We start from the raw sequence: 24,461 nt of genomic DNA, 5'->3' as shown, positions 1-24,461 counted from the left end.
AATCTAATGAATTTCACCCATCCCGGGAATGTGGGGAATCACAGCAGAAATACTAACTTCCCATAACAGTCAGATGGAATGTGATTATCTGAATCCTGACTCTTGTCCGGTAATAATGAAGGTGGAATAAAGAGGAGGATGGCCTGCCATTACTTACAAGGTTGTTTGACAATTGGGTGGCTCAGTGGTTAGCACTGTTGCCTCCTAGTACCAAGGAGCTAGGTTCGATTCCAGCCTCAGGCAACTGCTGTGTGGAATTTGCACATTCTCCCCATGTCTGCATGGGTTTCCTCCAGGTGCTCTGGTTCCTGCCATAGTGCAAAGGTTAGGTGGATTGGCCATGCTAAATCTTCCTGTAGTGTGCAGGATAGAAGGTTTAGCCATGGTTAATGTGGGTTTAGGGGGGGGTGGGGGGGGGGTCTGGGCGGGATGCTCTTTGGAAGGTCAGTGCAGACTCAATGGACTGTAGAGATTCTATGAAATGTTAAAACCTGTTTCTGTGTTTTGTATTTAACTAGCACCAGTGTAACCCAGGCCTGTCAGTTGCTATGGTAGGCCAGGACACTTGGCTCTGGGAGGTAACAGCCAGCTGGATCCACAAAGCTCGGAAAGTCTACCTCAAATTCTTAAGGATTGGAGGAAACAGGAGCAAGCATAAGTGTTTTAGCCCCTTGAGCCTGTTGTGCCATTCCATATGGTCACAACTTCTATTTACCTCAACTCCACCTCCTTACACTATCCCAAAACTCCGATCACCCTTCATACACAAAAAAAATCTATTGGCATGGATAGAGTGAGTAGACAAGGTCTTTTCCCTGGGATGGGGGTGTCCAGAACTAAAGGGGATAAATTGAAGGTGAGAGTGGAAAGATTTAAAAGAGACCCAAGGGGCAACTTTTGCATGCAGAGGGTAGTGTGTGTATGGAATGAGCTGCCAGAGGAAGTGGTGAAGGCTGATACAATTACAACATTTAAAAGGCATCTGGAGGGGTACATGAATAGGAAGGTTTTAGAGGAATTCCTGATGAAGGGCTTTTGCCCAAAACGTCGATTTTCCTGCTCCTCAGATGCTGCCTGAACTGCTGCGCTTTTCCAGCACCACTCTACTCCAGAATCTGGTTTCCAGCATCTGCAGTCATTGTTTTTACCTTAGAGGGATATGGGCCAAGTGCTGGCAAATGGGACTTGATTAGGTTGGCATGGATGAGTTGGACTGAAGGGTCTGTTTCTATGCTGTACGTCTCTATGACTCTCTGACTCTAGTCGAGGCATTCAATATAAGACCAGGGAAGTTACAGTGGAGCTGTATAACAAAGGAACAGGAGCAATCCATTTAGTCCCTTAAGACTGTTGCTACGTTCAGTGTGATTGTGGCTGACCTGTGGCCTAACTCCATATATTTGACTTTGAACAAGGTTCCTTGATATCTTTGCTCAATAAAAATGTATCTATATCAGAGTTAAAATTAACAACTGATTTGGTTTGTGGGAGAGTGTTCCAAATCTATACCACCATATGTGTACAAAAGTGCTTCCTAACATCTCCCAAATGGTCTCACAATTTTCAGACTGTGTCCCCTTGTTCTAGATTCTTCAATCAGTGGAAATATTTTGTCTTTATCTACCGTAGGGCTTTTCCCGTTATTGATCTGAAGACTTCAATCAGATCACGGCTTAACCGTTGAAATTGTAGAGAAAACAGGTTTAATTTATGTAATCTCTCCTCATAACTTAACCCCCTGGAGTCCGGGTATCATTTTTGTAAACCTACAATGTACATAGATCATAGAACAATACAGCACAGTACAGGCCCTTCGGCCCTCAATGTTGCGCTGACCTGTCATACCAATCTGAAGCCCATCGAACCTACACTATTCCATGTATATCCATATGCTTGTCCAATGATGACTTAAATGTACTTAAAGTTAGCGAATCTACAACCATTGCAGGCAAAGCATTCCATACCCTTACTACTCTCTGAGCAAAGAAACTACCTCTGACATCTGTCCTATATCTATCACCCCTCAATTTAAAGCTGTGCTTCCTCGTGCCCGCCGTCACCATACTTGGAAAAAGGCTCTTCCTGTCCACCCCATCTAACCTTCTGATTATCTTATATGACTCTATTAAGTCACCTCTCAACCTTCTTCTGTCCAACAAAAACAGCCTCAAGTCCCTCAGCCTTTCCTCATAAGACCTTCCCTCCCTACCAGACAACATCCTAGTAAATCTCCTCTGCACCCTTTCCAAAGCTTCCACATCCTTCTTATAATGCGGTGACCAGAACTGTACACAATACTCCAAGTGAGGCCGCACCAGAGTTTTGTACAGCTGCAGCATAACCTCATGGTTCTGGAACTCGATCCCTCTATTAATGAAAGCTAAAACACTGTATGCCTTCTTAACAACCCTGTCAACCTGGGTGGCAACTTTCAAGGATCTGTGTACATGGACACTGAGATCTCTCTGCTCATCTACACAACCAAGAATCTTACCATTAGCCCAGTACTTTGCATTCCGGTTACTCCGACAAAGTGAATCACCTCACACTTGTCCACATTAAACTCCATTTTCCACCTCTCAGCCCAACTCTGCAGCTTATCTATGTCTCTCTGTAACCTACAACATCCCTCGTCACTATCCACAACTCCACCAACCTTAGTGTCGTCTGCAAATTTACTAACTCACCCTTCTATGCCCTCATCCAGGTCGTTTATAAAAATGAGGAACAGCAGTGGATCCAACACCGACCCTTGCGGTACACCACTGGTAACCGAACATTTCCCATCAACAACCATCCTCTGTCTTCTTTCAGCAAGCCAATTACTGATCCAAACAGCTACATCTCCCACAGTCCCATTCCTCCGCATTTTGTACAACAGCCTACTGTGGGGAACCTTATCGAACGCCTTGCTAAAATCCATATACACCACATCAACCGGTTTACTCTCCTCTACCTGTTTGGTCACCTTCTCAAAGAACTCAATAAAGTTTGTGAGGCACAACCTACCCTTCACAAAACTGTGCTGACTATCCCTAATCAAATTATTCTTTTCTAGATGATTATAAATCCTATCTCTTATAACCTTTTCCAACAATTGAAGTAAGGCTTACTGGTCTATAATTACCAGGGTTGTCTCTACTCCCTTTCTTGAACAGGGGAACCACATTTGCTATCCTCCAGTCTTCTGGCACTATTCCTGTAGACAATGACAATTTAAAGATCAATGCCAAAGGCTCGGAAACTCCTCCCTGGCTTCCCAGAGGATCCTAGGATAAATCCCATCTGGTCCAGGGGACTTATCTATTTTCACACTCTGCAGGATTTCTAACACCTCTTCCTTGTGAACCTCAATCCCACCTAATGTACTTCCTCCAAGGCCAATATTTCCTTCCCAAGGTGTGGTACCCAGATCTGTTCACAGTACACCAAATGGAATCTAACAAGGGTTTTGTATAGCTGCAGCATAACTTCTGTGTCCTTGTACTCCAACCCTCTCGATATAAAGGCCGGCAGTCCATTAGCTTTCTTGATTATTTTCTTCAGCTCTTTGTGACATTTTGAAGATCTTTGCACCTGAACCTCCAAACTTCTTTGGTCATCCACTATATTTAACTTCATACCATCAACAAAATACCCTGATCCATTTTTTTATTTGGTCCAAAATAGATAACCTCACATTTGTTTACACTAAAAATCCATCTACCACTGATTCTTTTTCCCATTCACCTAGTTAATCAATATCCCTCTGGAATTTATGCTATCATCTACATTTTCTAAAATGCTGCCTAACCTGTGGTCATTAGGTATTAGTTAGGCCATAGACTGTGTGCAGTTCTGGATGTCACACTAGAAGAAGCATGTGATTGCATTTGAGTGGGTACACAGGAGATCCACCCAGATCTGGGCTGGAGTGATTCAGCTCTTAAGGGAGTTTAGATAGACTGGGATTGTTTTCCTTTGAGCATAGAAGGCAGGGAGGGGTTCTGATTGTGGTGTACAAAATTATGAGGAGCATAGATAGGGTAGACAGGAAGGCACCTATCCCCCCTAGAGATGGGATCAATATGCAGCGGTCACAGAATTAAGGCAAAGGGCAGTAGGTTTAGAGGGGATTTAAGGAAGATTTTTCACCAAGAAGGTAATGGGTAACTGGAGCTCACTGCTGAAAGGGCAGTAAAGGCAAAACCCATCACAACATTAAAAAAGTATTTGGAATATCACATGAAACGCCTTAGTTGTAGAAGGCTATGGGCCAAGTGATGGAAAATGGGACTACAGTAGATTGAGGTTTGCTGACTGGCATGGAGATAATGAGCCTAAGGTCTTCTTTGTGTGCGATAAAACTCTATGATTCTCGTCAGAACAATACACACACATATCCATGGTTGATCTAAAGAATATTGATGTTGCAAAATGAGTTTCATCTTCCATCTAGCGGAATATAGTATGATGAACAACAAAGGATGATGGTTCAAAGGGAAGAAAATGATAAAATTATAACTCGGAACAGAAGAAAATCCCTTACCTGACAAGCAGAGAGAATGAGGGAAGTAAATGCTCTTTAGTAAAGCTGGAGCACTCTTCACCTCAAACAGTGGGCCACAAAGCTTCCATTTTTCTTTCAGAAATGTATCATATTTATACCAAGACAGAATTGAGTAAATTATGTCAACCTTTCCTGTCACTTCAAATACGAGACCAGTAGCGACACATTGATAGCTTCCTTCATGATCCAACTTCAAACTGTGTATTAAGAGGATAAAACAAAAGCTATCAATTAATATTGATCAAGGCTGCTAATTATATTTTCAAAGTACTGGAAAAGTACATACCAGAAGCGCTCTTTTGAAATCTGCCTTGGTGGTACTTGTTCAAAATTTTGATTCTGCATTTTTAAAAGAAAAATCTTAGTAAAATTGATTAAAACATTTCAGATACCTGTATGTATATTTATACTTCAATGTTCTTTATTTCTCTTTTGTTCGTGCTAAATCACTTGAAATATTTCTAAATTAGAAATTATGAAAAAGTTTTCTCACCGTTTGACAGTTGCAGCTAGGACACAATGGCTTGATGTATAAATCTGTGAGAGAAATATTTGTGTTTTAAAGAAAATCAATTGTGATAGTTTTTAAAGGGGTGAACAGAAGGATTGTAGTAAAGTGCTAAGTTAATGGTTAAACTTCTTTTCTTCTATGTTACCATGATAATGTCTCAGACTGAATAATATTGGCCAATCTAATCTCTCTTTACAAACCTCTCACCAGGTAGTTTACCAAGATTCAAAGGTTGTGATGCTGGAAAAGCACTGCCGGTCAGGCAGCATCTGAAGAGCAGGAGAGTCAACGTTTCGAGCATAAACTCTTTATCAGCAAATCCTGATGAACAACTTATGCTCGAAATGTGGACTCTCCTGCTCCTTGGATGCTGCCTGACCAGCTCTGCTTTTCCAGCACTACATCTTTTGACTCTGATCTCCAGCATCTGCAGTCCTCACTTTCTCCTGGTTTACTATGATTCCAGTATTAACAGCCTTGTTCACCTGCTCCATCAAGACCTTCTAACTAAAGAGTTGGCTAAAGTTCAGAAGAAAGTTCACTGGATCTAAAATGTTAACTCTGCTTCTCTCCACAGATACTGCCAGACCTGGTGAGATTTTCCAGCAATTTCTGTTTTTGATTCTGATTTCCAATATCTGCAGTTCTTCAGCTTTCTTTGTCTAGATTTTTTTTGTTTTCCTTCGAAAAGCTTAACTTTAAACTGTTATCTGGGCTGAAAATTCTGAACCCAACAAAAAATGTTCCAGAATCCAGCCTTTTGACACCCATGAAAATCTTAAAAGACTTCTATCAAGACCGTTTTCATAATAGGTGTGAATACTTGGGATTGTGAATATCAGTATAATATACTGGCATTTTTACAATTCAACAGACATCTCAGTGCTTATAACGTAATCAACCATAAGGGTCCAGTGTACAAATAGGTTAATCTTGTGGGACAATGTGCAGTGTGGCCATCTACATATCTTAATGGCACGACAGATACATCTGGCACAAGCACCAGAGCTTTACTGTCAAGAACCGGCCAACTGTGCCAGCATCTTGAGTGTTCAGGATTTGCGTTGCTCAGGGATAGATTTCTGATGAAGGGCTTTTGCCTGAAATGTCGATTCTCCTGCTCCTCAGATGCTCCCTGACCTGCTGTGCTTTTCAGGCACCACACTCTCAACTCAGGGGTAGAGGTACTTGGTAGAGGAACGTGGTGGAGAAATAATGTGAGCACTTGTATCAGCGATTATGAGTGCTAAAGGGTGAACAATGTTAAAGAATGTTGCTAAAGGCTCCCCTTTGCCACCTCCTTAAATAGATGCCGCCTCCTTAACTATAACAGAACAAGGTGCTCTTGTCTCTGGGCCAAATCTTTTCCTCATGCAGCTAGTTCCTCCTTCCTGTTGAGGATCTACTGCTGCAGAATAGGCCATGAAACTACATTCTAAAACCAGCACTGTCAGGGAAGCTTGTGTGAAAAAACAAGTCAAATCAAAACCAAACAGCAAACAAAATATAACAGTTGTCAAAGAACACAGGACAAGCTTCTCAAGTAAAATAGTTTAGTTGATGAGATTCTATCAGTGAGTGCAGTTTAGAACTCTGGGCGCCTTTGTAAAACCTGAGTTCTTTTATTCATTCCTAAAACAGCAGCACCCCTTGTGTTTATGCACAGCTGTTTATTTGCCCCTTCAAATTAAATTACTGTAAAGCCATCACTGTCTTACTTTTGGAATGCACACAGAGACCTGCGAGCCAGTGAAAGCTATTATCAACATAAAAATCAGAGAAAGAATTGCAGATGGTGGAAATCAGAAACAAAAATTAAAATTGCTGGAAAAATGCAGTAGGTCTGGCAGCGTCTGTGCAGAAATCAGAGTTAAGTTTTCAATGACCCTTCTTCAGAACTTACAGAAGAAAGCTCGTATTAAACTATTTTAAAATGCCAGACATAGTTGTGAAATATGCAACAGCAATAGGCTCAGGTCCTAGAGTTGAACATAATCACAATAGAGACAGGTACAGACTGAACAGGAAAAGAAACAGGTTTTCTGCTATAAACGTTGATTGCACAATAGGTTTAACAGCTAGTAAAATGCAGATAGCTTGATGTCACTCACCTATGTCAGATATTAGATTTTGATCAATGTTAGATTGATATAATCATACTGCCAATCTCCACTACCAGACTACCAGATCAACTGAATATTCCCAAAGCTGAATAGACTAATGCTACTCAATATCCAAGCTCAACTGCAAAAATTAGCATTTAGGATAGGGATGAGGAATTGTATCTAATCACTTTGCACAATGCTAAAGAAGAAACAAAGCTATTGACCATCTTCAAAAGAATCTATTTCTTTGTTCTTCTTGTCATCTTCATAAAAGATAAAGAGAAAAAACTGGATGGGAAACAAATTGAATCTGTCACATCCATGTCACTTATTTGAATTAAATCTGTGCCAAAGGGGAAAAGGGCAGTGTTCTAATAAAATGCACGATCCAGGATTCACTATTACAAAGTAGAGCTGGAAAAACGCAATGTTCCAAATAATCTGATAAGACTGTTTACTTAGTTACACCCATTGTCAATAGTCTTTGTGTAAGAAACCATTGTACAACATTTCCAAATGAAAGCAGAGTAAATCTGAATAATGCTCACAAATTTTATCACTTTCACATTCCTACCCTCTGCAACATACACAGGTCTCACTGAGGAAAACAGTGAAAATGCTTCAGTCTTTTATTAAAAGAAAACCATAAACATATGTTTTAAACTATAAGCTCATTCTTATCACAGTTCTCTGGATGTTATTGATACAAAGTGAGGTATTTTCAAATCTAATTGGGATGCTTGTTCAAAACATTCTATCTATTAACATTAAATATGTGACAATAATTATGTAAATTAGAAACATATATCTAAAAGATCACTTACAATGTTATACTTCTGATTCCCATAAGCCCCAATTAGAACAAGAAAATTCTCTGAAGAGAATTTTAAAGATGTTTTAGTCACTATTATTGTTATTTAATATAAAAATAAAGAGACCTGTATCTGATGGATTAGTTGTTGTTTCTTCAGTTCTGCAGTTTTCTGGAAAATGGATTGTAGCTATTAGTATTTTTTTCCTTGTGTAAGAATAAGAATAAAATGTTTAACAGCATAACATTTCCACTTTATATCTCTTGATACTAGCAATTAATTCGAGGATTGATAATTGTAGAGCTCAATTCTCCCAACTGTATTCCAGCATTATCTCAACAACCACTCCCACTACATCAGTAATATCTGGGTGACCACATAAGAGATATTCGGCTAAATCCTGGTTGATCCTTTAACATAACTTCTTTAAATTATGCAGCACTGAGAAAGTTGGTTTAAGTCTTTCTGCAACAATGTCATTTATAGATTTTCAGTGCCACATTTACTCTGGTGCTGCTTGCTTATAGACAATCCAAAGGAAAGACTAGACAGTTCAAGTACACTACAGTGAATTATTAATCTAGTTTGTTCTCTGTGTGAGTGACATTAATGTATTTTCCCCCTGTTCTTTCACTCGGTGCTGATGCACTTGTGTGTGGGTTTTTAATGCTACATTGATTTTCCCTGGGGAAAAGGTAAGAATGCTGGCTGCTGCATGTTTAAGATGGAGTTGCCGAGAGTTCAGGAGACCTTTTGGTTTCTTGTGTTGATTCCTGAGAAGGCCATCTTGTGTATTGGAAACTTTAACAGCACCATTCTCAGTATTCCAGGTGAACTTAGGATCCCTTTGCTGATAATTCTAGAGTCACTGTATGAACTATGCTGGTGCACAATAGATTATCATAGAATCCCTACAGTGTGGAAGCAGACCATTTGACCCAACAAGTCCTCACCAACCTTCCAAAGAGTAGCCCAACCAGACCCATTCCCCTATCCTATTACTTTATATTTCCCCTAACTAATGCACCAAAGCTACATATCCCTGAACACTATGGGTAATTTAGCATGGCCAGTTCTCCCAATCTGCACATCTTTGGACTGTGGGAGGAAACCAGAGCACCCAAAGGAAACCCATGCAGACATGGGGAGAATGCGCAAGCTCCACACAGATACTCACCTGAGCCTTGAATTGAACCTGGGTCCCTGGCACTGGGAGGCAGCAGGACTAACTACTGAACCACCATGCTGCCCCGTTACAGAAGGAAGGAGGTCATTTAGTCCATCATGCCTGTTCCTTGGTGAAGCTCTCAGATTATTCCATTTCCCTTCCCTGCCCCCATAGTCATGAATTACTTCCCTTCAAGTCGTTACTCTATTCCCTTTTAAATTCTACTGTTGAATCTGCTTCCCTCACTTTTTCAGGTACTGCATTCCAGATCACAACAATGCACTGCACCAAAATTCTTTTCTCCTGTTGCTTGTGGTTGTTTTGCAAATCACCATAAATGTGTGTTCTCTCATTACCCGCTTTTCCTTCAGTGGAAAAAAGCTTCTCATTATTTATTCTACCAAAATATTTGTGATTTTAAACATTTAAATTAAGTCCAATAATCAACTGGATCTAGTTAAGCAAACACAAGTTGCCTTTAACAAATTAATCCTGACATTCATTTTCTAGTCTGTACTTTCACAAATGACAATTAATTTGTCCTGGATTATTGCTTAATGCTTTCTCACCATCAGTGTTTCGCATGTTAGCTTTTGTTGCCAAGATTATCCCTCTCCACCTTTGGAAACAGGGCTGGAATATTTTCAATCCACAAGCTTTCTGAACCACTTGCATTTCTTAGAAGAATTGCAAGATTATGGCCACAGATTCCAATTTCCACCTTTACTTCCCTGCATAATCTTGTATGTCAGTCCACAAAGTGATTTTTCTATTTTGAGGACTAATACATTTTAAATACTAAAATAGATCCTGTCCAATATCATTAGCATTCCCTTCTTCATTGCTACATGACAGCATCCTCTCCTCCAGTGAAAACAGGTCCTAAAGTTACTGAAAGTAAGTACACTGGTGCAGTAAAGAAGGCATACTGCATGCTGGCCTTCATCGCGACAGGATTCAAGAACAGTAATAAGGATGTCTTATTGCGATAACACAGGGCATTGGTGACGCCATACCTAGAATATTCTGTGCAGTTTTGGTTTTGTTATCCAAGAAAGGATGTTCTTGCTGTCGAGGGAGTATAGTGAAGGATTATCGAATTGATTATTAGGATAGCAGGACTGATGTATGAGGGAGATTGAGTCAATTAGTTTTAAATTCACTGGAGTTTGGAAGAATGAGAGACGGGTGGAATCTAATACAAACCTATCAAATTCTAACAAGTCTAGACAGAGTAGGTGCAGGAAGGATGTTCCTGATGGTGGGGGTTAGTCCAGAAGGATAAGGATAAGGGGTAAACCTTTTAGGACTGAAATGAGGAGAAGTTTCTTCACCCAGCCAGTGGTATGCTCGTGGAATTCACTAGGCAAAAGTGAGGACTGCAGATACTGGAAACCAGAGTTTAGATCAGAGTGGTGCTAGAAAAGCACGGCAGGTCAGGCAGCATCTGAGGAGCAGAAAAATCGACGTTTCAGGCAAAAGCCCTTCATCAGGATTCCTGATGAAGGGCTTTTGCCCAAAACATCGATTTTCCTGCTCGTCGGATGCTGCCTTACCTGCTGTGCTTTTCCAGCACCACTCTGATCTAAACTCTGGAATTCACTACCACAGCAAGTGGTTGAGGTCAAAATATTATCTGTGTTCAAGAAAGAGGTAGATATAGCCTTTGTGGCTCAAGGGATCTAGGGATATGGTGGGGGATGGTGGGATTTGGGGATTGAACTCAATGATCAGCCAGAATCTTGGTTAATGTTTTGAGGGGTTGAATCGTCTGTTCATGCTCCTACCTTCTATGTTTCTCTGTATATTTAGTACTTCAGCCATGCCTTGTTTCTAAATATTGCCTTTTTGGTCTCTAATTGACCCTACTATTTATTTGACAATCTTTTTATGATTCATTTATTTATAAAAGACTTTTTGATTGCCATTTACATTAGCCACTGATCTCTTTCTGCAATTTTCCTCAATCTCTTCTATTAGATCTCCTCTTTACTTTCGATATTTAACCTGACTCTCTACATTATTGGGAATCTTACACTTGTCACAAGCCTCATTTTATTCTCTTTGTAACCTTTGCATCTATAGCTATCCAGAGAGCGCCAGCTGTGGAAGTCCTTCCATTCCCCTTTCATGTGAATGCGTTTGAAATGTCACTGAACTATCACCTATTTGAAGGCTTCACATTATTCAAGTGCAGAAAAGCCTTCTCATGCAAGTGCAAAGGTGTGACCCGTACACTCCAACACACCTAAAGTGAGGTGATGGATAGTATTTGGATAAATGCATGAAATTTATATATTCCTACTCAGGTGGCAATACGTTTTCTATCAAAGTGCTACGACATTTTAATTCCTTAGAATACCAATTCCAATTAATACTTCCTGAAATTCATCTACCAAGTATTCCAAATTTTGCGTAGTCTTAAGATATGACAAGTTCAAGGGAAAAATTCTGGATGTGCTTTCTGCATTCCTTTTGTGATGGTAAATGTGTATCATATTAGATTTGTGTCTAAGAATATTCTTTCTGAAACCCACTTCTTTCATTAAATGCACCGAGAAAAGCACTAAAAGTAACTCTCTAAGCTTGTAAATATGTGGCAGTAAAAATAAATTAATTGTACAACATTAAAGTCCCTGACATGCAAAAACTTGTCATGCCAGCTTAAAACTAGCAAACTGAACACATGCCCTGAATAAGGCTGATGCCAAGATTTAGAACTATGTCATACATTTGATAGCATCCCCAAGCAGAAAACCAGTTCAGGACTTAAACAGCAAGTGATCGGAAAGTGAATCAGTTTTGAGCAGCGTATGATTTCCCAGCCTCTTCATGCGCAATTCAATGCACCAAAGATATCTGCTCTAACATGGACTTGATGCACTCAAAGGAAAGGAGAAAGAAGCTAAAAATGGATGTGACTAAAGTTGTTGAGCTTATGGGTAGCTTATCATAATTGTAAACCTAAGAAGAAGTTCACAAGCAGATACATAGTTAATAAAAGCTATAATTTCATGCAATTCCAAATTTAATTTGAATTAATTTTAATAACAGTGGCTTTTACTGCTATGTATATTGCTTTATATCCTTCAACGTAGCTAATTGAAATCTGCAATTACCTGGTGGCAGTCTTGGCAAGGACGGGTCATCTGCAGCTTGTTCTGTGGTTGAAACATTTGCAAAAAAGGCTGATTTCAGTAACGTTCATTAAACTGAGCACCACAGAACACTACTACTAGGATGAACATTCAATATTTCCTGGTATTCAAATTAGCATGTGCCTTGTTTAATCATTATACAAATTGTTCTCTATAAAAGCAAAGTTGATTCTTCCTGTTCAACAATACTTAACAAATTTGTAAGGAGATTTCAGCTGTACCTAAGAATAATAGGGTGGTTATGGTCAGGGATTTAAACTTTCAAAAGATTGGGACTGCCATAGTGTTAAGGGTTTGGACGGAGAGGAATTTGTTGAGTGCTTACAACAAAATTTTCTGATTCAGTATGTAGATGTACCTACTGGAGAAGGTGCAAAACTTGACCTACTCTTGGGAAGTAAGGCAGGGCAAGTGTCCGAGCTGTCAGTGGGGAAGAATTTTGGGGCCAGCTACCACAATTCTATTTGTTTTAAAACAGTGTTGGAAAAGAATAGACAGGACCTAAAAGTTAAAGTTCTAAATTTCTAAAGGCCAATATTGACGGTATTAGGCAAGAACTTTCAAAAGTTGATTGGGTGCAAATGTTTGCAGGTAAAGGGACGGCTGGAAAATGGGAAGCCTTCAAAAATGAGATAACAAGAGTCCAGAGACAATATGTTCCTGTTAGGGTGAAAGGCAAGGCTGGTAGGGAATCCTGGATGACCAGAGAAATTGAGATTTTGGTCAAGAAAAAGAAGAAAACATTTGTCAGGTATAGGCAGGAGATATTGAGTGAATCCTCAGAAGAGTATCAAGGCAGAAGGAGTACACTTAGGAGGGAAATCAGGGAGGCAAAATGGAGACATGATATATCTTTGGCAAATAGGATTAAGGAGAATCCAAAGGGATTTCATAAATACGTTAAGGACAAAAGGATAACTAGGGAGAGAAGAGGACCTCTCAAAGATCAACAAGCTTTTGTGTGGAACCCCAGGAGATGGGGGAGATACTAAATGAGCATTTTGCATCAGTGTTTACCTTGGAGAAGGACATGGGAGATACAGAAATAGATGGTGACATCTTGAAAAATGCCCATATTACAGAGAACGAGGTGCTAGATGTCTTAAAGCACATAAAAGTGGATAAATCCCTTGGACCTGATCAGTTGTATTCTAGCACTCCGTGGGAAGCTAGGGAAATAATTGTTGGGCCCCTTGCTGAGATATTTTGATCATCAATAGTCACAGGTGAGGTGCCGAAAGACTGCAGGTTAGCTAATGTGGTATCACCATTTAAGAAAGGTGGTAAGGCCAAGCCAGGGAATTATAGACCGGTGAGCCTGACATTGGTGGTGGGCAAGTCGCTGGGGGAAATCCTGAGGTACAGGATTTAAATGTTTTTGGAAAGGCTAAGACTGATTAGGGATAGTCAATTTGGCTTTGTGGGTGGGAAATCATGTCTCACTAACTTGATTGAGTTTTTTGAAAGAGTAACAATGAGAATTGATGAGGGCGGAGCGGTGGACATGATCTATATGGACTTCAGGAAGACATTTGACAAGATTCCTCATGATAGGTTGGTTAGCAAGGTTACATCACGTGGAATACTGGGAGAACTAGCCATTTGATACAGAACTGGCTCAAAGGTAGAAGACAGAGGGTAGTGGTGGAGGGTTGTTTTTCAGACTGGAGGCCTGTGACCAGTAGAGTGCCACAAGGATCGGTGCTGGGTCCACTATTTTTCATCATTTATATAAATGATTTGGATGTGAGTATAAGAGGTATAGTTAGTAAGTTTGTAGATGACACCAAAATTGGAGGTGTTATGGACCTCAGAGTTCAACAAGAGCTTGATTAGATGGGCCAAGGAGTGGCTGATGGTGTTTAATTTAGATAAATGTGATGTGTTGCATTTTGGAAAGGCAAATCAGAGTAGGTCTTATACCCTTAATGGTAAGATCCAGGGGAGTGTTGCTGAACAAAAGGACCTTGAAGTGCAGGTTCATAGTTCCTTGACAGTGCAGTCACAGGTAGTTAGGATAGTGAAGAAGGCATTTGGTGTGTTTTCCTTTACTGGTCATAGCATTGAGTATAGAAGTTCAAGGTTTGTGTAAAGATTTGTAGCTTGGGTGCTGGTTGTTGTGGTTGTGGGCATGTTCGCCAAGCTAGGAAGTTGATTTGCAAATATTTGTCCCCTGAATTGGTGACACCTTCAGAGAAACAACTTGCAGATACCAACACCTACCTCCAGAGGGAGTGTGACCCAATGCCACAGCTAACCAATAGAGTAAACAACACACTATGGAACCTTCAAAAAATGGACTAATAACCTACAAAAGATGAAACCAGAAAGCAACAACACCCCAAGATTTTATGGATTACCCAAAGTACACAAACCAGACATACCACTTAGACCCATTGTGGCACTTCCAGGAACACCATCGCATAAACTGGCAAAAGAAGGCCAACAAAAACTAAGACATCTTATTAGCAGATCAAAACACTCCATACAATAATCACAGGAATTCCTAGAGAACTTCAAGAACATAAACATAGACAAGGACAAAGCTCTCATTTGATGTAACGGCACTGTTCACTTCAATTGCAAAATTCTAGCCAGAGACACAAGAGACGACCTCCTGGACAAGTAGAACAGACAACATGATGGGGAGCCTATCAAAAAGGACTGCATACTCAAACTACTAGAACTGTGCTTGACGACTCACATTGCATTCAATAACCAAATATATGAACAGATCAATGCAACACCTATGGGATCACCCATCTCTGGGTTCATAGCAGAAGCAGTTACGCATAGATTGGAACAAACAGCCCTCACACAAATCCAACCCACTCTGGGTCAGATGTGTAGTCAACACTTTTGTTATCATTAAGAGAACAGAAATCGAGAACACACACCGGATTATCAACACCATACTCATAGGGATCAGATTTACAAGAGAGGGGAAACCAACAATTAACTCCCATTCCTGTATGTGATGGCACAAAGAATACAAAACAGTGAATGCACCACAAAAGTGTACAGGAAAGCTGCATATACTGACCAGGTTCTGCACTACAACAGCAACCACCTAAACACACAAGAGAAGTTGCGTTATGACCCTCTTCAAAAGGGCTACAATACACTGTAGCACTCCCAACCTACGAAGGGAAGAAGAACACCTCGAACAGAGTCTTTGCAAAGAATGGATATCCCTGCTACTTCATCTGCAGATGCCTAACAAGACAAACAACGTGATGAGGACATGCTACAGCCTAACTCACTAGCCACCCCACTTTATATAAAAAACATCTCAGAACTGACAGCCAGACATCTCTGATCACTGGGATTCATGACAGCCCATAAATCGACAGCCATGCTCAGACAACAACTCACCAGGACAAAAGACCCGATACCCATCATGTGTAAGACTAACGTAATTTACAGGATTCCATGCAAAAACTGCATGAAACACTATATGGGACAAACAAGCAGACAACTAGAAATCCGCATCCATGAACACCAACTAGCCACTAAACGCCATGACCAGCTGTCCCCAGTAGCCATATACACAGAAGACAGGGACCACAAATTCGACTGAGACAACACAATGATGATAGGACCAGCAGAAACAGAACCAAATAAATTCCAGAAGACACAGTACAGGAGCACTTCACAGGACACTCCAAAGTGCTGAAGATGCCACCGAGACAGAGGACAAAATGGTGCAAATCAACTTCCCAACTCGGCGAACATACCCACAACCATAATGTTGAGTACTGTATAGGGGAGTTGGGAAATCATGTTGCCACTGTTGGAATATTGTGTGCAATTCTGGTCTTCCTCCTGTCAGAAGGATGTTGTGAAACTTGAAAGAGTTCAGAATAGATTTACAAGGATGTTGCCAGGGTTGGAGGATTTGAACTATACAGAGAGGCTGAATAAGCTGTGGCTGTTTTCCCTGGAGCGCCTAACGCTGAGGGGTGACCTTATACAGGTTTATAAAATTATGAAGGGGCATAGATAAGATAAATAGACAAAGTCTTTGCCCTGGGGTGGGCAAGTCCAGAACTAGAGGGCAGAGGTTTAGAGTGAGAGCGGAAAAATATAAAAGGGATCTAAGAGGCAACTTTTTCACATAGAGGATGGTGCGTGTATGGAATGAACTGGGGGAAGTGGTGGAAGCTGGTACAATTACAGCATTTAAAAGGCATCTGGATGGGTATATGAATGGGAAAGGTTTAGAGGATATGGGCCAAGTGCTGGAAAATAGGACTAGATTAGGTTAGAATATCTGGTCGGCATGGACGAGTTGGACCAAACGGTCTTTTTCCATGCTGCACATCTCTATGACTCTCTATTTTAAAGACAGTTCTCAAAAGCATTTGTGTTTATTAATGTGTCGTTTACTTCTGTCTTTCAAGCTGATATCTTTTTATTCTTCATTAATGGGCTGTGGTTTTTCTGGCAAAGTCTGAATTTACCACCCATTGCTAAGTATTCCTGAGCAGATAGTGGCAAACTGTCTACTTGAATACAATGGAATGGCTTGCTAGGCCATTTCAGAAAGCAGGTAAGAGTCGACCATTTTACTGTAGGCCAATTTAGGCCAGATTATGCCAGGTCAGCAGATTTCTTTCCCTGGTGGACATTAGTGAGTCAGTTGTGTTTTCTTTCAATAATCCAATAGTTTATGGTCACAATTAATAATGCTAGATTTTTATTCTAGGTTTATTTAATTGAAATAGTAATATTCAATAGTTATAAAAATAATGAAGTTCTTTTTAAAAAGTGTGTAATGCCAAAAGCAGCACTGAAGTTGAATCTCTACAGCAGTTATTCTCATTGTCTTCTGTAACTTCAATGAAAAGTTCTCAGAGAAGTCAAAGAAACAGCAACAGCAGTATTTAGACCATTTCTCCAATTTCTATGGAATGTCCACAAAGGACACAGTGGATGATCAGGAAAACCCTTGACAAGATTCAACTCCATTACATCATCTTCCAGGGTAATATTGGGACCACACTGTATAGAATAAAGGTGTTTAGGTACCATATTAATAACATTCAAACAGCTAACAACATACCCATAAAGACAATCAAAAATTTTCAAAGTCTGCATTTGTATAAAGTCTTATTACATATCTCACAAATGTCTGCATGTATTTTACATAAACTGAACACGTTTTGAAAAGCACTGATGATTAATTAAGTGTAGCAGCCCTTCACTGCACATGAGCAATAGCATAAATATAAATTTAATCTATATTAGATGATGCAGATTTTGACAAAACAATTGATTAGAATTTCGGAAGAACAAAGCCAGAACCACAAATAAGAAGTTGGTGTGTGGAAGAGGATGAAAGGGTTAATCAGGAGTACTTCTTTAATTTGAATTGGAAGCAAGGCAAACCTAGGCAAAGTGAACTATGGTCAGGGGGTTGCACATCCCCTCATTCTCCCAGTGACTGTATGCAAAGAGCCTTCCGCAATTCTTTGTGTAAGGCCAAGAAATGTTTGATGCCCATTTGAACCAGACTAGACAACAAAGGTGTAGACTTATTTTGTATGTGTGCAATATTGTTTTAATAATCAATACCCCAATGCTCCACCGGAAATGAGTCAAATCTTGTCTTAAAAAAATTAAGGCTATGATTTTTATCTAGGTACTACCTGGATTATTATTTGGCTGGCCATCCTCAGCAGTCGTTTCATTGGCATCTAGAGAATAATTATTAACTTAATTATTAACTTTTACAATCTCTAAAGCAAAAGATATAATTTCAGGATCTAACAAAGGATTCATTCATAGTGTAACAAACTTGTGCACAATTAAATAGAAGCAGTACTGAGATGAAGTGTTGCAGTTTTACGTAGACAAAAAATAATATACAATGTTATAGAGCAATGTAAAATATGTATACATTACCTAGTTCTGCCTCAGATGAGTCGGAGCTTCTATGTTCTTGTTGAGTGACATTTAGAATGTAATGCAAAAACAAATAAAAGTTAATATTTCTATCATGGAATAAGAGTAAAACCAAATTACACCCTCAAACAAACAAATATTTAAAAGATTGCTTAAGTTGTTTGTAATGCTAGTCAAGTTAATTCAATTAAGAAATTTCAAAAGACGTTTTGGGAATGAGTTGGTTGTTTTGTACAAATCAATGTGTGTTTTATTCTAGTCTCATACTAAGTGTTATAAATGTTAATTATTAGCCATTCTATCGTAACATTATCTAATCAGATTTTTATGTTTAAATAAATATACCTAAGTTTGAATACAATAATGCTAAATTCACTAAATTGAATACTGAAAGCTCTTGATCAGTCTAAGTACAGTAAACTCACTGGCATCCAAGGATGAAGGGTGCCAGTTATAAGAACGGGCCAGTTGAGACTGTGACTGCTCATAAATTGCATCAGCTAAGTTTGATCAATGAGAGCAAGAGAGAGAGGGAGAGGTCAATCGGTCAGTTCCCAGATGGAGGAGTCTTCCTCCTGTCAATTGCTGCTTTTACAAGCATTTCAGATATTGCAAATTTTAGTTTACATCAAAAGAAAGAAACATGCCCGCTTACCAGACTCACTCTTTCCAGATTCTGAAGAACCTTCATCATCTGAACCTTTCACAATAAAAAGGGGGAAATTATAAATGTCTGTGAAGCTTCTTTACAGGTCAACGGTCAAGAATTTGATTAGAGTGCCCAGTCAGTGTAAGTGTAGTGGGGTGGCCTCCAAGTCAGCCACTGTTCAAAGGTAAGACCCGCACTCAAATTGTCAGGTGGGATTATTTTCATAGTCAAGACAGATAGCCCTTGCTTGTAAGGAATAGTAGTGGAATGCTGCCATTTGTCTCAATGGTGCCTGTGCTGTTCCAACAATAGATCAGTTCCCAGGTAAGGCCCAAAAATCAGAAGGTCAACTACTTAAAAGTTGTTCCTAACATTGGGATATGGGTTCAATTATCTTAGGATCTAAGAGATCTCTGCATTCTCTTTGAGGTCTCCACTTGACTTAGACCTAAACCCCTTAAACCACAGAACTTCCGACATGCTGATTTTGAGCCTTAAGGTTTTAGAGGTTGATAAAGTGGCTGAAAACCTTATGGTTGGTATCACAAGATGACTACTTCAAAAAGTTAGGTTTGTGAGATATCAATTTTTTAAAAAGTGAACAAAAAAAAGAAAATTAAGACAAAGCAAAAAAGTGAAAACACCCACCAATGAAGCTTGCCCCTCTGCATGCTGATATTGGTCAGTATTTAATGTGATTGATGGAAGTCTTACACTGGTTAGAAAACCACGTTGGGAATCCTGTCCCACTTTTCTCCCAAGCATCACGAAGCTACTTCATTCCAATCAGGCAACTAGCTGGACAGCATCAGTCAACGTGATTAAGCCCCTTGTAAATCTATTCTTCTGCACCCATCTCAAGAGTTGTCGGCCAATCAGAGCTCAGCAGCCTGTAGTGTATGCAGGCTGACAATCATTGGGGGGATGGGGGATGTCATTGGTGAGGTGGGGATTGGAGTGGTGTAGTTAGAAGTAAAATAAGGAAGTGACACGCACATCCATTACAATATCCACCATCCCTACCCCTTTACACTGCTGAAATATTCAACAGGGTTTACTGGGCAATGTTTCAGTATGGTGTGTCCCTTGACTGTCCATGGTTGAATATTTCTGTTCTAGGTGAGTGGGAAATGATATGTTCAACTGATAGCAGCAAGACTGTGAAAAATTGAACACCACTGACCTGACTCTGAATTTTCAACAATATCTGGATTTTGTTCTGTAAAATAAAAAAAAGCAACAGTAGTGGAAGACACAGCAAAATCAATATGAGGATACACAAAAGTCTTTGTATGCAGGATCCTCAAAACAAAAACAATAGAAGGGTCTATTCATCCATATAAGTAAGTTGTATATAGTCCTTGCTAGCAAAAACAATTGTGGTAAAGTTATGGAAATAAGTCTATATAAATGCTGTCTACATTTCCTCTAAAATAAAGTTATATCCCTTAATATAATGCTGCTTTCCACTAACAGAAACACAAACCTTTCTATCCTCCTAGCATGCTGCCTTTCCTGTCCTTGGGCTTGAAGGAGATTAATGCTCACCAGTCCTTTTTCTGTCCCATTCACTGTACCAAACACTGATGCCTTGGACTTTGCCAATGGACCAGTGATTCCTCTCTTTCCCTTCTAGAATGCCTGTTCACTCATCCAAAATGCAAAAATATAAGAGAATATGGCCACCCTGAAGGAAGAAATAGTTCAGCCACAGTACTTAAAGGAGATGAATATTAAGCATGCTCCTATTCCCTGGATTGAACAAAGCACAGAATGTGCTCAGTTACACTGGCAGACGTTGGCTCAGTGCACCAGCTCTCAATTATTTCAAGAGTACCACAGTGCAATGCCTGTGCACACTCCCAAAATATATGCAACAATAAAAGCTTGGGAAGGAAAACCAAAAGGATAGACTACTTGTGAACAAGAATATTGTCCAGGATGAGGATGTCTTGATGCTAAAAGTGGAAATGCACTGACCTTATCTGAAGAGAACCAACAGAGAAATAAATTACACAGGAAGCATGGTCTATATTTAATATTCCCACATATTTTCAATGATTAGATTACTTACAGTGTGGAAACAGGCCCTTTGGCCCAACAAGTCCACACCGCCCCGCCGAAGCGCAACCCACCCATACCCCTACATTTACCCCTTACCTAACACTACGGGCAATTTAGCATGGCCAATATTTTCTCGGCTTTAATACTTTGCAGCCCTGTCAGGTCATGTGCAAAACACACAACAGCTACAGGTACACTCAAAACAGCCAGAAGTATCAGTGAAGCCAAACACCTACCTTTTAAGTCAATTGTTGGAGTTCTCTCTTCACTGTAAGAAAATTAAAGACATATCAGTTGTGGTCCTTATGTCTGATGTTTTGTATCAACATTTAGATTATCTCCTTTATCTTTAACAGATAGTGGAAGAGAATAACTTTCATAACTGAAGTAATGCTAAAAGGAAACTAAAACCACTACAAAAACAATACTGCATATCACATTTGTGTTTTGTACTGCCACAAACAAAAAGTGGTAAAATTTCATTGTCCAAAGTTTTTATGGAACTGCAAGGTGAATAAGGCACTGATTTTAACTTTCCTAGAGATCTGACTCAGTGTTTAGCACTGCTGCCTCATAGCACCAGGGACAGGGTTTCAATTTCAGCCTCGGGCAACTGTCTGTGTGGAGTCTGCACATTTTCCCTGTGTCTGTGTGGGCTTCCTACTGTTCTCCGCTTTCCGCTCACAGTCCAAAGATGTGCAGGTTAAGGTGGATTGGCCATGATAAATTTCCCATAGTATCCAAGGATATGTAGGCTTGTTGGGTTAGCCATGGGAAATACAGGGTTACAGTGATATGGTGAGAAGGATCTGGGTGGGATGCTCTTCAGATTGGTTTGGACTTGATGGGCCAAATGGCTTATTTCCACACTATAGGGTTCCTATGATTCTAAAACCTGCATTTCTGTAATATTAACAACCAACACAGATACCTTGAAATTCTGCTTAATTTCCTGAGTTGTTGCTCCAGGAGATATATTTTCAACCAATCATACATGTTGTTATGACACAGGAGAGTGCACTTCTGTTTTCAAGCCCGACCCCTCCCCTGGCCACAACTAATAAATTTAAATACTTCATAGTCAACAAAATACTTTTTCCAGATTGAGATTAGAATAAGAAAATCCATAATCCAGGTTTCTTTAGCAAACAATATTACTGCTTTATTGCAAAAACAGGTCTTATTCAGAAAAGATGTAAAGCTGATTAACACACAGTTTTTAATCGGAATAAAAATGTTTACCCCCCCAAATAATGAAACAAACACACATTAAATCAAATAATATTAAATAACTTTCTCTACAAAGATTAATTTTGAAAAATAACAACACTTTGGCCAATAATTGTTAGTTTTTAAAATAAATAAAAGCATAAGGTGTAATGTTCAAGATGGTTTTTATTCAGCATCCTGGCATATGTAATGAACACCACTAAACGTAGGCAGCTGTAATTAAGAATTTTAAACTAGATTCATTCGAGAACCCTCAAGAATTCAGTCTTTTCAAGAGAACAGCTGCAGCAGTTTTTTCAGGTATTACACTACACTCTCCAAAATGGTTTTCTCAGTATGGCAGAGTTTGACTTGTGGAGACTCTTTCTCTGAACAGCTCCACCACAAATGAACTCCAAATAATATCAAAAACAAAGCCATACACCCAGGCATGTGAGTTACAATAAACAAGTCAAAGCAATTGGCTTAGCTTTGTGATTTCCATGAAATGTATTTAAAAAATAAGCTCTTAATGACCCCTGTTATAGAACCATAGATATGTACAGCACAGAAACAAATCCTTCGGTCCAACTCATCTACGCCGACCAGATATCCCACCTGCCTATATCCCACCAAATCCTTCCTATTCATACACCCATCCAGATGCCTTTTAAAGTTGCAATTGTACTAGCCTCTTCCACTTCCTCTGGCAGCTCATTCCATACACGTACCACCCTCTGTGTGAAAAAGTTGCCCCTCAGGTCTCTTTTATATCTTTCCCCCCTCACCCTTAACCTATGCCCTCTAGTTCTGGACTCGCCCACCCCAGAGAAGAGACTTTGTCTATTTATCCCAGCCATGTCCGTCACGATTTTGTAAACCTCTATAAGGTCACCCCTCAGCCTCCGACGCTCCAGGGAAAACAACCCCAGCCTATTCAACCTCTCCCTATAGCTCAAAGCCTCCAATACTGGCAACATCCTTGTAAATCTGTTCTGAACCCTTTTAAGTTTCACAACATCATTCCGATAGGAAGACAGAATTGCACGCAATATTCCAACAGTGGCCTAATCAATGTCCTGTATAGCCGCACCATGACTTCCCAACTCCTGTACTCAATACTCTGCCCAATAAAGAAAAGCATACCAAACGCCTTATTCACTGTCCTATCTACCTGCAACTCCACTTTCAAGGAGCTATGAATCTGCACTCCAAGGTCTAGTTGTTCAGCAACACTCCCAAGGACCTTACCATTAAGTGTATACGTCCTGCTAAGATTTGCTTTCCCGAAATGCAGCACCTCTCGTTTGTCTAAATTAAACTCCACCTGCCACTTCTCAGCCCATTGGCCCATCTGATCAAGATCCTGCTGTAATTTGAGATAACCTTCTTCGCTCTCCACTACACCTCTAATTTTGGTGTCATCTGCAAACTTACTAACTACATCTTATGTTCACATCCAAATCATTTATATAAAATCGGTTCAAATATCTAAATGAATCAAAGTCCGCAACTGTTTATTATAAAACCTCAAAAATATGGTACCAGTAAAGCTTCTTCAAACAGCGTGACTAAAAATGTATGACTGAACCTGTGACTCCAAACGGGTTGAAAAGAAAGGAATCACCACACAAATTACTAAGTTACAACAGCATAAAACAGCAAAGTGATACACAGCGAAAATAACACTTCCAACTTAAGAAGATACCGTAATCATGGAGCAGCAATTTATATTTATTAAAAAAGTTTTAAAATGCAGATAATAATTATTTATACTTCATATGTTATAATGAGAAACAGACTTTCACTTTATTTCATGAAATAACTAATGTCAGTCTGCAACTGGAATAGAGGGAGAATGTCATTTCTTGGAATAAGAAGGGAATTGCGATAATGTTTGGTTTCAGTTATACAAACAGAAACTAGAATAGATGCAGTGCTGTAAAAGGCAGGATAACTTAATAAACTGAAAGTACTGCATGTGCTACCAGACCTGTTTTTGATTGCCCTGGCACATACTTGTCAGGCACTCAACCGTCTTAACACATGGCTCCAACATACACAAATGGGCCCATAATTTACCTAAAGCCCTCCAATCTACCATTCCACGCCAACTTCCACCGTCCACCACTTTCTTCCTTACAATCTCCACTACCACCCAGCCAAATTAGCTGTGTGTCCTGGCTCAGTAACTGATCAGCCTTCAATTACCTGAGGTATTGCAGTAGCCTAATTTTAAATTACAGTTTCCCAGTAATACTGCCAGCTCCATGAAAAGGCAAATCAACACCCAATATTGGGAGAGCCTCAGGCATGACTAACAGGTGTC

The 24,461-nt window shown here is 39.7% G+C and overlaps 1 protein-coding gene across 3 annotated transcripts in view; it reads right to left on the bottom strand.

Moving 5' to 3' along the window:
* Nucleotides 1-24,461, bottom strand: part of LOC140478991 (NACHT, LRR and PYD domains-containing protein 1a allele 5) — a 90,774-nt gene that overhangs the window by 30,885 nt on the left and 35,428 nt on the right. For all 3 annotated transcript variants that reach the window (XR_011960916.1, XR_011960915.1, XM_072572730.1), the window contains exons 2-11: nt 21,160-21,191; nt 20,043-20,078; nt 18,866-18,910; nt 18,211-18,246; nt 17,955-18,002; nt 12,265-12,306; nt 8,104-8,148; nt 5,043-5,086; nt 4,836-4,888; nt 4,529-4,746 (exon numbers count right to left, since the gene is read on the bottom strand). Coding sequence is in view for 1 of the 3 variants with exons in the window: in XM_072572730.1 (XP_072428831.1) it covers nt 4,529-4,746; nt 4,836-4,888; nt 5,043-5,086; nt 8,104-8,148; nt 12,265-12,306; nt 17,955-18,002; nt 18,211-18,246; nt 18,866-18,910; nt 20,043-20,078; nt 21,160-21,191 (599 nt within the window). In the remaining 2 variants the exon portion in view is untranslated. The remainder of the gene's footprint in view (nt 1-4,528; nt 4,747-4,835; nt 4,889-5,042; nt 5,087-8,103; nt 8,149-12,264; nt 12,307-17,954; nt 18,003-18,210; nt 18,247-18,865; nt 18,911-20,042; nt 20,079-21,159; nt 21,192-24,461) is intronic.

This window comes from Chiloscyllium punctatum, chromosome 6 (genome assembly GCF_047496795.1).
Source record: "Chiloscyllium punctatum isolate Juve2018m chromosome 6, sChiPun1.3, whole genome shotgun sequence".
Classification (NCBI taxonomy): domain Eukaryota; kingdom Metazoa; phylum Chordata; class Chondrichthyes; order Orectolobiformes; family Hemiscylliidae; genus Chiloscyllium; species Chiloscyllium punctatum.
This window is presented reverse-complemented; position numbering and strand designations above follow the sequence as displayed.